This window comes from Accipiter gentilis, chromosome 5 (genome assembly GCF_929443795.1).
Source record: "Accipiter gentilis chromosome 5, bAccGen1.1, whole genome shotgun sequence".
NCBI lineage: Eukaryota > Metazoa > Chordata > Aves > Accipitriformes > Accipitridae > Astur > Astur gentilis.
In genome coordinates, this window is record NC_064884.1 from 26759395 (window position 1) to 26771605 (window position 12211).

At 42.8% G+C, this 12211-nt stretch overlaps 1 protein-coding gene across 3 annotated transcripts in view; it reads left to right on the forward strand.

Moving 5' to 3' along the window:
• Nucleotides 1–243: 243 nt before the first annotated feature.
• The window catches only part of ARFGEF3 (ARFGEF family member 3), a 93903-nt gene continuing 81935 nt past the window's right edge, over nt 244–12211 (forward strand). For 2 of the 3 annotated variants that reach the window (XM_049801523.1, XM_049801524.1), the window contains exons 1-2: nt 244–603; nt 1794–1845. In XM_049801523.1, the coding sequence (XP_049657480.1) occupies nt 519–603; nt 1794–1845 (137 nt within the window). In that variant the 5' untranslated portion in view covers nt 244–518. The remainder of the gene's footprint in view (nt 604–1793; nt 1846–12211) is intronic. The other variant, XM_049801525.1, reaches the window with a different exon arrangement.

Sequence of the window (12211 nt, forward strand, 5' to 3'; positions counted from 1 at the left end):
CCTCCCGCGGGGGCGGCCGCGGCCGCCGCAGGGTCCAGGTCCGGCGGCGCCGTCCCCCGCTCCGCTCCCCGGGCCCTCCGCGGCCGGTGGCAGCCGCCGCCGCCTCCTCCTGTCCTCCCGGCGCCGGGAAGGGACGCCTCGCGTTCCCGGGGCGGGGGGAGGCCGCCGCTGCCGGGCTGCGCCCGCGGCGGGCAGGGCTAAGCCCGGCCCCTGCCCGGCTGCGCCACCGGGGCCTGCCCGGGGTGGGAGAGGAGGAGGAGGAGGAGGAGGAGGAGGGACTCCGCCGCGGCAACAACTGACGTGTCCCCGCCATGGAGCTCGGCGTGATTCATCAGCGGCGGCGGGGCGGCAGCGGGGCGCCGCGCACCGTCCCCGCGTAGGTACGGCCGCGGCGGGGGCAGCCCCGGCACCGCTCTGCCGCCCGCACCGCCTCCTCCTCCTGTTCCTCCTCCTCCTCCTCCTCCTCGCCGCCTGCTTCTCTGCCCCCGCGGCTACGCGAGGATCCCGGGGGAGGCAAGATGGAAGAAATCCTGCGAAAGCTGCAGAAGGAGGCGTCGGGAAGCAAGCACAGGGCCATCAAGGAGAGCTGCACCTGGGCTATCGGTAAGGGGCGGGGGGCGCGGGCAGCGGCGGCAGGCTGACCCCGCCGCGGCGGGGCTGCCCGCGGGGGAGCGGAGCGGAGCGGGGCACGGCGCGGCCCTGGCGGTAGGAGCCTCCGATGGAGAGGTTTTGTAACGGCGGGGGCAGGGAGGCCCCAACAAACTTGTTCGGCGCTGGCCGCCGAGCCTCCGGCGGGTGCGGAGGGACCGGAGCGCCTCGGGCGGTTCAAAATGCCCGGGAGCTCCGCGCTGCTGGAAGGGGCTGTGGCACCTGCTGGCGGTCCCGGAGAGCATCCGTGTCCCTCGTCGTCCCCCCCGGCCACCTGGCTCCGCTTCGTGGGTCTTGCGAGGCAGATACGGGTATCGGTAGCTGTCAGTTCCTGTGCATGTGGAGGGGTAGGGGTGTGTGTGTTTTTTCTCTAAAAGCTCCCACCCCACCCCTTCCTAAATCATCGAAAAAAACCCTCCGGTACAGTTTTCACTGCGGGCTTACGTTCGGGATCTATTTTAAAAGCTGGATTTTTTATTTTTTTTTTTTTTACTGGATTCCATGAGCTCTTTTATCCTTGCTGTATAATGGAAATAACGTTCAATAGAATGAGTTCTTCTTTTAAGGGAATATGAGCTTAGGTACATTTCAGCATCCACCCATTTTCAGAGGCTGGCTGTGACTTGAAGTGCTTTTGACGCTAACTACCTGGAACAGTAGTCAGCAAGACCCTTAACTTACATCAGCATAACTGTGATACTTACAATTGCTTTAAATTTTTATTTTTCGTCCATACATAGCTACCACAATACGTGGTGGTTCATACCTGTTGCTATCTTATTACTGGCCTTTCAGCTTGATGTTCTATGGGTTACTTTGTTAATTGTGTGTTAGCCTTGCACAGCAGCCATGCTAATATCCTCTATACTGTTCCAGTTTTAGTGTATGTGCTGCTGAAGTGCTGATATGTGAGAGGGAGCTTGCTGAGGAAAAGAGGGTACTTGATGCCTTCTCATTGGGCATCCAGCGTCCTGACAGATTGATGCAAAGCTGTGGTGCCTTGGAGCAGCAGTGATTGTTGTTCTGTCAGCTGGAGTAGGTGTAAACTTTAGGATCGTTGGTTCAGAGGCTGCAGCCAGATGTATTACTATGGTTGAACTCAAAAGTTTCTTTTAAAAGCCCTATTGTTTCTTTTGGTTATACAGAAACGTTGGATTCTCCTGATGCTGCTATCAAGATACCTCCATATCAGCTAAGGTAAGAACATTTAATGTTGAATCTTGTGGAGCTGTGAGTATTTGTAAAATGGAAGTAAAAATTTGAATTAAAAGTGAAGTAGACAGAGGAGGGTGTTGAATCTGTGTGATTTTTTTTTCTTTTTTTTTTCTTTTTTTTTTAAGTTTGTAGATGCAGATATCTAGGCTGGTAGTAGTGGATAATTTGCTGATGAGCCGTTGGCCTCTAGCCATGAGTGAAATGCAAGGAAAAGTGTTAAAATGGGCATGTGTATGTATAATGGTGAGACTTGGTTAGAAAGGAGGGCTGTCATGGTCTAAGGAGTTTTCCTTCTAAATTACAGCCTTCAATATAAGTCTTCTCAGTGTGTTTGTTTTCTTTTAAATCTAGATCAGTTTTTGTTTACTGAAAATAAATATTCTAGAAACTGAAGGGTTATATCATCATATAGCTAGGACACTGGGTAGGAACTAAAATAATATAGCTTCTATGCCTATTTCCTTTAGCCTGCTAGATTATCTCAAGTAAGCCTTCTCTCTTCTTCCTGTCTCCATTTGTACATCTATAAAATGGGGGAGCTGGCACTGCCCTCATTTGTAGAGCTATTTAAGATCTCATGTTGGAAATCTGATTGCTATGGAGAAAGTAAATAGGCAAAAATATTCACTGTCCCTTCTGACAGAACCATTAGGAAGCAGCAAGAGAAACTAACAAGTGCACTGTTCAAAACAGGAGGACACTGTTTCACACAGCTTGTAGCTGAGATGTAAAATGCTTAGGCTTGCCTTATTAGAGAATGCAATGGATGCTAAAAGTCTGCATGGGTTCAGAAAGTACCTCAACAAACCATGGAAGAAACTGTTTTGAAGCCTGTCAGACACAGAGGTACCCCTTTTTAATCAGTACTACTATAGTCAGAGATGATTGAGTTTATATGTAGCGGTGCTGCTATAAATTTGAAAGCCTGTGCTGTAGTCCTCCTAGATATCCGCTATTAGCTGCTGACAAAGGTGACGCTTGTTTACCACCATATTACTCTCCTGGGAGTATTTTTATCACCTCATTACTCCCCACTGCTCTTTTCAGATATGCTTAGTGCAGCTTTGTGCAAGGAAAATTAGGGATTGAAGAGCTAGTTATTCCAGAGCAGTCACCCAACAGGGAAGAAATAAGAGCAGTTCTTTTGCTGCTCTAAAACCCTGTCAGCTGCTGTCCACAAGGGGCCTCACGTCAATGGGGAATGGATGTAGCACGGGTCTGACGTGACCAGTGCCAGACACATGCATTTCCAACACAGGTTGGGCAGCTGAGAACAGCTGGATAAGTAATTCCCAGTAGCTCCGTTAGATTATGTTTACTTGGCACTGTGGTTGGAGAAAACGTGGCTCTTTTATCTTCCCATTTATCACCCTTATCTTTAATGCAGTGAATGGTCTCTCTGTTTTCAAGTACTATTCTCATTCCCTGTTAGCTGTTACTACATTTCTTCCTTTTTCACTTGCCTACTGCCTTTTTACAGATAAGCGTGCCTTTTTCTCTTCCTCCTTCAATGTTCTTAATGTTGCATTTGTTTAGTTGTGGGGGTTCTTTTCACTGTAAATCCTAATCTTTTTAAATAAAGCTAATACCTTCACAGGTGTAGCTATGATGAGGTAAGCTCTTAACGTTAGACTTGTCAGTAACAATGCAGTAAATATTACTGTACTCTGAGCTTACTCTTCATTCTCTGCTAACAAGCTACTGCCAGACTCCAGATCAGTACATTGGGCCACATCTTGGGCTGGAGATCACCAGCATGATGTGCAAATTAGATAAAAGCTCATCTTTGCTTGTAACTTGTTAAAGAACAGCACTGTGATGGCTTTGTTCCTGACACTGTAAAAGAATAGACTTGAAAATAGAGCAAGGCAATGACCAGAAATACAGCCAAGATAGATGCAGAATGGAGACATCCCGACCATGCCCCTTTCCTGTTTTCATCTTTATCAGGTGCAGATTGTATCACCTGCTGTACCACAGATCAGTCCCTGGCTGCTCATCTGCTTTGAATCTGCCATTCACCTTTTCTGCTATAATATTTTTGAATGTAGTAGCAGAACCTGGTGATATGTTCTGGAATATTCCATCATACTAGAGTTAGGGTGAAGATACATATAAACTTTCCACCAAGTGACCCTAGTCCAGAACTCAGATCTGAGATCCATAGCGGCAACATACTGAAAGTGTTAAAGGCAGTGTGGCAAATAGTTCAGGAAAAAATATGTATTTGTGAGGTCTCTTAAAAAAAACAGCAGCTGAGTGAGTATTTTGAGTACTGCATGTGCAGGGAGGATGTTCCAGTTTGTTTAGTAGGAAAATTTGGTGTGTCCTTAGAATATACTGGATACAAGGAAGGGACATCAGCACTTCTCTACAGTATTTTCGGGGAAGTTCATGATGTAGAGCACAACTAAACTGCATAAGAATGGGGGACAGAGATTTGTGAGCTGCCACATCCAGTTGAAATAGATGGTGGCTCGGTTTCAGAAATAGCAAATCTAGTAAGTACCCCAATCAGTATTGTTTCTGTTTCTCTACAGAGCAGCGTCTGGCTTCCACTAGTCAGTTGTGCTAGTGTTACTTCCATTTAACAGGTTGTCCATGCCCTTACTTAAGTTCTTTTCCTTCCGGAACCGAAGAATGAAGTCTGCTCATGAGAATGAGAACGCGTAAACTGTATACTCCCTTTTTTTTTGACCTATAAAATAAAAGGCCATTTGCTGCTTTTGACACCACAGTTGTAGATGAGTAGAGGATCTTCATAATGTTTTCTTTTAAAATGGTGGTCCTAGTGTGTGAATGGGGAGGACAAGATATCTCTTTGCATTTCCTCAAGATTATGACTAGTTGAGTTCAAGGGGTTTTTTACATGTATTATATCAGCTACATACTTATCTCCATGATACTGTTGCGGTAGATTAACTTCCATGTTCTGGCTTGTTCCTAACCTATCCATAGCTTCGTCTCTTATGTTGGGCCTCTGTTACTGAACACTGGGCAGGCCACATTATAGTTTCCTGAAGTCTGTGCAATTAATTAGGGGATTCAGCTGTAGCACTTGTATGGAGCTGTTTCCAGCACTTGTCTGGTAGTAGTTTAGATAGCACGTCTGCTATGTTTGGGAGCACCTGAGGTACTTTTGCCCCAAAGGAGTGCAGTAGACTGGACATTCATCCTGGAATGTTATTAGTTTGACAGAGATCTGTTGGGTGTATCTACAGGGAGCTAAATGATACTCTTGCTGTTCAGCTTCCTTTGTTAATTGGACTTATGAATCCAAACCCCAGTTAATGACCTTGCATATTAATTCTAGTGAGGGGCATTATTTAAATGTCTCGCTTCGTAAAGAAATACAAATCTCCAATGAATACAGTTTCCCACAGAGTCCTGTCAGCTCTGCCTTGAGATAGGAATATGTGTGTGCTCTTTCAGGACTTTAACTTTTGATCAGAGTATTGAGCAAGGGTGTCAAATAGTGAATATTAAAGTGGACCAGGATGGAAATGACCTTAAGTCAGTTCAAGTCTTTGCCATAGACATCCTGTGACTTCTTGAGAAGGGGGAGTCACATAACCCATTGGTAACTAGTCTGTTGTTGCCTGCCTAGTACGATGATGTTTGTCTCTGATGAACAGGTGTTGTGAAGATTGGATATATACTAAGTGCTTAAGGAGGTTGGATGAATGACTTATAAATAATGAATTAGCTGAAAGGAATTGATGTGCTGGTGTTTTAATTGGTGAACTGATCGCATGGAAAGTAGCTTAAGAGACATTAATGTCGTCTGCCAGCAAACAACTGTTCCCTACTAAGTTGGGCTGCATTCACTTCAGTATTTTCAAGGTGACAAATTCTGCCCTAAGGCCAACAACCTACACTGAACAAGTCTCTCTTCTTGGCTAATTCCTGGCCAGTTTCTCCACTGTGATTTTAGAGGCTGAAATATGATCCATAGAAAGTAACTGCACAGACACAAGAAAATGAGCCTTGAAAAAGAATGTTTGATCGGAGCAGTTTAATACTCGTGAGGACTATCTACATACCAGAGAATAAAATAAGAGACTAGATAGCACTTGCCAGTCACATACTGCTTTGAAAAAACTTGGGTTTACCAGAGTTTCTTGGAATGCTTTATGTTATTAAGTTATGCCTTATAGTCTATGTAAAACTTAATGGCTTTCTGTCAGCACGGACTTGGTGCTGCAAAGAGGAGGTTGGTTGGGACTTCTGAGGGAGGCTGTGGCTTGGTGGGTAGTTTAGCTGTTGTGTTTTGGTGGTGTTGTCCTCACTGGAACCTGGAGTCTTATATACAGAAATTCTTACCATGTCCTTGCCATTCTTCATTAGGAATTTTTTTTTTATCCTAAAGAGATGTTTCTCATAGTTCTAAGACATTTCCTGTAATTTCCAGGTCTTGCTACTATCCTGTCATTACTTTTCTTCTGAGCAGAATAATGGCAAATTATTTTTTTTTTTCCCCTTTTGTCAGTGTAGTAGAGGCATCAGTGCCATCTTGAGTTTGAGCTGTTCTGTGGAACTTGTGTGGCTGTTGTCTCTTTACTCCCAGATAAATGTGGCTGAGTGCAGGAGAAGATGCATAGGCAAGAGTCTCAATAGTATAAATTGCTGTTCATGCTAGTTTAAAGTTGCCATGAGACCTGTTGATGAGCGTGGTGCTCTGGCATAGTAACTGATGTAATTTGCATTCTTTCAAAGAACCAGAAAGGCTTTCCAAATGCTCACTTATCTCTTCAGCATATCTGTATACTGCATGTCTCTGTACCTAAATTGAAATCGAATGGGGATACAGGCTCAAACCTTCAGGGCACCAATTCTGAGTGCCTAATCGGAGAGATACAGGTTCTGGCTTTCAGGGGTGCTGAGCATTTCCAAGTCCTGTTTGTGTTGGTAGCAGTTCCTATGTTCATTACTGCAAAAGATTGCATCCCTCTGGTATTTCATGTTGGCCTTTCAAAAATGGCCAGTATTTCTGGAGTCTACAACTGGAAGGTCAGAAGTCAGTGGTAAGCAGGGTCCTCTTTAATAACCAGCTTATGTCCAGTTCTGTCTCTCCTGTTTGTGTCCCAGTCCTATTTATCTTGGTGCTACTTTTTGAGTGCAATTTGTGAGCTTTGGGAAGCCAGTGCAATGAAGAGCAGTCAGGAATGGAAGTAAGGCCTAAAATTAACTGAACTCTGAAATATCTATCTTCCTTGCATTTTTTTTTCTATTGTCATGGGAATTTGGGGATGAAATGGGTAGTTCTACTCTGTCATTTATTTTTATGTCTCTAGTTTTGCATCTGACATACTTTTTGAAGTAGCTGCAGCTTACAAACTCTTAAATAAAACAACATGCTCACTCATTTTAGCTTACATGTGCTCAACAAATAATAAAAGCGGTAAGTGTAGTGTGATCATCACCAAACATCCAATGCTGTAGAGACTTCCAATGCACTTAGCTTTGCAGATAATTCATCCACTTAAAGAATCTTGAGGCTTGGGATACATTTTGGCTTCTCCATTGTGAAGAAAAATTTGTGATTTATCATTTTATTCTTCTCCCATCAACTTTTGTTCATAATTTCTGTTTGTTTCTTTCTACTTGGAGAGAGTGGTTAGGGAAGCTGATATATATAGCAGATCCCCTGACCAGAAGAAAGGAGAGGGGAAGGAGGAATGACTGTCACTGAGGTTTTTTTTGGGGGGGGTGTTCTCTCTATTTTATTCTTTCTTATTTTTAAAACACTGCTTCCTGCTCTTGCTGCCACAACCACCTGGCATTAAGTGCTCCTGTTCTTTCCTCCTGAACATGACTGCTGGATATGTGACTCATGCTGCTCAACCATTACATGGTTGCTATCTGGCATTCAGCAAGTGGATGATGAGTTTCCCTGGCAGACATGTGGCCAAGAAGAGATTCTAGTGGCGGTGTGGATTGCTGAGCTGCATCTCTTGTGTTGTCAGTTTACAGGCTGGGTCCAGGCTTTGGGGCACATTTATGTAGCCCATTTGGTGTCTTGAATGGTGTATATATGCTCTGGTCTTGATTTAAAATGTTGTGTTCCTAGCTCTAATGTTGAGGGGTGAGTGAGGGGAGGAGATTCTTGTTCAGAAAGGCGGTGTGGCACTGTCTGATATGGTATTTGAATCAATCTGCACATTTAATCTGGGATATGTAACTGGCCTTATTTCTTGGCTGATGGGCAGGTATAGCATCTGTTCTGGGACCCCAAAAGACAGCAGTGTTGGAGAGGAAAGGGCTGTATAGGGTCAGTTTCCATCATGCATGTCTGAACTCTTGCTGTCAAGACAAGATTCCAAAAGTGTTGGAAGGCCTCTAGATCTAGGAGTCCCTAAAAAACCTGTCAGCCAGGGTTATGGCTCTTGAAGGTATCAAAGAAGGTTTGGTATTATCATGGGAAAAGGTGCATTGTTTCTGAAAGTTTATTTCTGCTGCTCTTATGTGTGGGTTTGTGTTGGTTGTTTTTGTTGTTTGTTTGTTTGTTTTAAAGGGCAGTGCCTGCTGTTTCTGAAACTAACTTTCTGCCCTTCCTGTTGTTTTTTGTAGTAGTGAACCTTAATATTCACCACTGCTTTGGGTCTTTGTTTCTTTTATGGATTCTTCTGAAAGTTCATTCTAGATTTGTGACAAAAGCCCACAGTGTACTGGTTTGGGCTGGGCTAGAGTTGATTTTCTTTATAGGAGCTGGTAGGGTGGGAGTGCAGAGCAGCTGGGTGGGGCTGAGCTGCCTATTGGGCTTAACCCCCAACATTCAGTTACTGTGGGATGTACATAATTCATTCAGTACAGGAATAGCACCAATAAAAGATGAGAACGCTCATAGTTTTGAGTGTTTGTCTAACTTCTAACAACAAATGCAACTGAAATACTGCCCTAAGGGTCTAAGGATGGTAATGGGATAGCAGTGTGTTTGTTTTAAACATCTGATCACTTTTAGTTATTGCAAAGGAGAAGAATGTGAGAACATCAGGACACTGTTGATAATTGCCTTAGAGAATGAAATATGGTTGGGGGGACAGGAGAACCAGGGGATGAAAGAAGAGAAGTGGCACTGAACCTGAGAGGACTGTTTTCCTACTAAATGAGGCTTGACTCTGCTGTGGTCTTTGTGTGATGCTGTCTGTGCAAGTCATGACTTTTCTTTGTTTTGAAAACGAAGGGGTGAATGGGAATAATAAAAGTCTTTTCTCACAGTTCTTTTATTTACATTCCATGAAAAGTACAAAGCTGCAGGAAATATACTACCTTTGGTTCCTTGAATGTTTGTTTGCTTAAGAAATTGAATATGCTAAGGTGCAGTGAGTATAAAATAACATAATGCATTGCAAATGTGGGGATATTTTTAACAACAGTCCCTTAGGTCTGTCAAGGTTTAGCATTGCACTGCTGTGAAAGTTGAACGGAATTGCAGATTGCAGCGTTAACCTTCAAAGTGTAACTAGTAATGACCAGAAATATAGCTCATCCTCCCATGTTTTCATCAGACTTTTGTAACTAACTCTACGCCATCCAGCTGTAATGGAGAAAATAAGGTCATTTGCAAGATGTCTGTGCTGTAGTACCTCTGTGTCTCTTTTCCGTTCCCTCAGTCCTACCCAGTCCCAGCATTGTAAAACTTCTCCTGATAGAAGTTTAATTCTCATAAAATGCTTTATTTTTTGTTTTCATTGTACTGAAATTTTGAAATAAAAATGTTTTCACTGGAAAAATCCTTAGCTTCCCTTCCAGGCTCACCAAATATAGGGAAGAGAAGTTTCATGGAATAGCTTGATAAGCTTTCAAAATTGCAGGCTGAGCAAGCCCAGTGTGTGCTCTACCTAAAGCCAGGAGGTATACACTAAGCATGGATGCTTTGCTCTTCACCTCATCTTCATGCTGTACTTCAAGTGATGATCAATAAAATCATCTAGAGGATACAGATTGCTTTATAATGAAGACCTTGTGAGGTTTACGTGTGTCATCAAGTTCCTTAAAAGCAGAATTAGTGACTTTGTGCATGAAGGGCAAAAATCTACTGGGGTGGATGTTCCAGGGAGAGTGATGATAACGTATCACAGAGAGATTACAATACAGCTTTAGAGACTGGAAGCATCCTGATTATTATTTTGGCCTTGTCCACTTTAATATTGTGTAGAATCTTTTGTTGTCTCTCTTTTTCTCCTCTCAAGCAAAGGTACATCACGTGCTTGTTTTTTGCTTTGTTCTGTTCTGTTTTGGTTTCATCTTGACAACAGTGTCAGGCTCCTATCTAGGAACTTTGTGTTTGTGTTGAAATCAAGATGTTATTAGCAAGTATAGCAAGGAAGCAAATGACCTTAGAAATGCTCTCCAGCTGAGTGACTGTGCTGAGCTATTTAATTATGATTGTATGAATTCTGTGGTCTCGGCTGCATTAGGCTAGATGGAAGATTAAATTGTTCATGTTTGCCTTTCCCATGAGTAGAGCTATGCTTCTGCTGCTATGGAAAATCCATTTCTCTTGGAAAGTATGTAAATAACAAAAATTAGAAATGCCACTGTGTCACTTTTTAATACCAAGCAGTACTAAATTGAAATCTCATTCAACATTCCAGGTTGAAAATTGTTAAACTTCTAGCTAACAAACTGTATGAAGTTACATTTAGGCATTATTCCTCACTTCTTTTTCCCTGTGTCATTAAGTATCCTTTGCTAAGCAACTCATATGCTTCCCTCCAGGGGCAGGTTCATTTAAGTGTTGGGTGAAATGATTACTTTGTGTCTTGGTTTGAAAAGCAAAAGGATTGAAGGGAAGAGGGAATGCATGAAGCAAAGAGGAAGAAAAAAATGACATACTGAGCTGGAGGAGAGACCCAGAGGGAACTCCAAGAGAGAGCTGATGTCAGCAGCTGAGGTGAGAGAGGATCAGATACGGAAGGAAAAGGAGAGTTAAACTTCAAGTCAGTCAAGAAGCCTTTCCATTGTAACTGAATAAAAGTGAAGAGTTTTGTACTCTGTGGGAGAAAAAGAATGAGATTTTTTTAAAAAAGAAGCTGCAAGTGGTAAGGAAGAAAAATGAAAATGCTTTCAGCCAGAAATTATAAAGTTATTAGTAAAAGTGGGACCTCAACTGGTTATGTGATAGTCAAATCTCTTGCTTCAGGCCCTGCTGAAGCAAGTCAGAATTTATATCAACTTAGTATGAGAGCAGTCTCTCAACTGGTTTTCTTCAGGACCAGTAAACTGCAACACTGACTGCTTGTTCATTCTTATGTAGCACTGTAACACCACAGCTGTCTAACAGTGCATGATTGTCTTATAGTGGTATAGCATCATAAAGATAATTTATTGTTGTTTTCTTTTTTCTTGAAAAGGAGGGTTCTAACTGGAAGGCTTCAGATTTTGTCTTCTATCCTATTGCTTGAAGAGGTCTCTAAATACAGTCAACAAACTTGTATTTGCATGGAGATACAAATTTTAGTGCTGGAGGGGTCTGTTGTAGTCATCTGGTTTGACTTCGTGCATTATGGAGGCATGCGAGCTTGCCCTATATTTATACGCTGCAAACTCCACACTTCTGTCTGAGCTGGACTGTAATACTCTTTGTAAGTAGGACAGTCATATTTCTGCTGCAGATAAAATTGATCATTTCTCTAGAATGTAAGGACTTAAAATCTTCTTTCTTCTTGAAGAGCTGTTGCTTGAAAAAAGATTTATTTATTTCCTGTTCCTGCTCCAGGTTTTCAGTACTTCCATTACGAACGATGAAGTTGTTGTTGGTGTTCTATCATCACTCTCTAAGCTAGCACAGGAAAAGAAGAGTTATGGATATTTCTACTTTTATACGTACATGTGTTCATATATATACTGCTGGAATTTGTTTTACACAAATTAAGTTATCCCCTTTTGTGTAGGGACAGTATTTGCTTCTGTTTGGTTTATTTAAGGGTAACAGCTGGAAGTACCTCCAGAATTTCGAGAATTCATCTTTACCATTTATTTTCTACGGTGGGCCAACTTTCCTGCTTGAGTAAGTGAGGCTAATGGAGTTACAGGCTGTGATACTTTGTTCATTAAGCAGCCAAGGCTGAGAACCTCAACCCTCAGTGTTACTCTGACTGAAAAATGTCAGAGTCTGGCTATGACTGTTATCCTGCCTAACAAACAGCATATCAGAAAATGGGAACAGCTGTGAATCAAATTCTTATCTGTTCTTTGTCTGAGCTGTGAATTATGCTATGGAATGCAAATTACATGCTGATAAGGCCCTGAGGTTCTGAGTTTTGCTTCTCCTATGTAATTTTCAGGGGGAAGGTAATGCAGAGAGATGTCTTATTTTTAATCTTTATTTTTAATCCCATTTTTG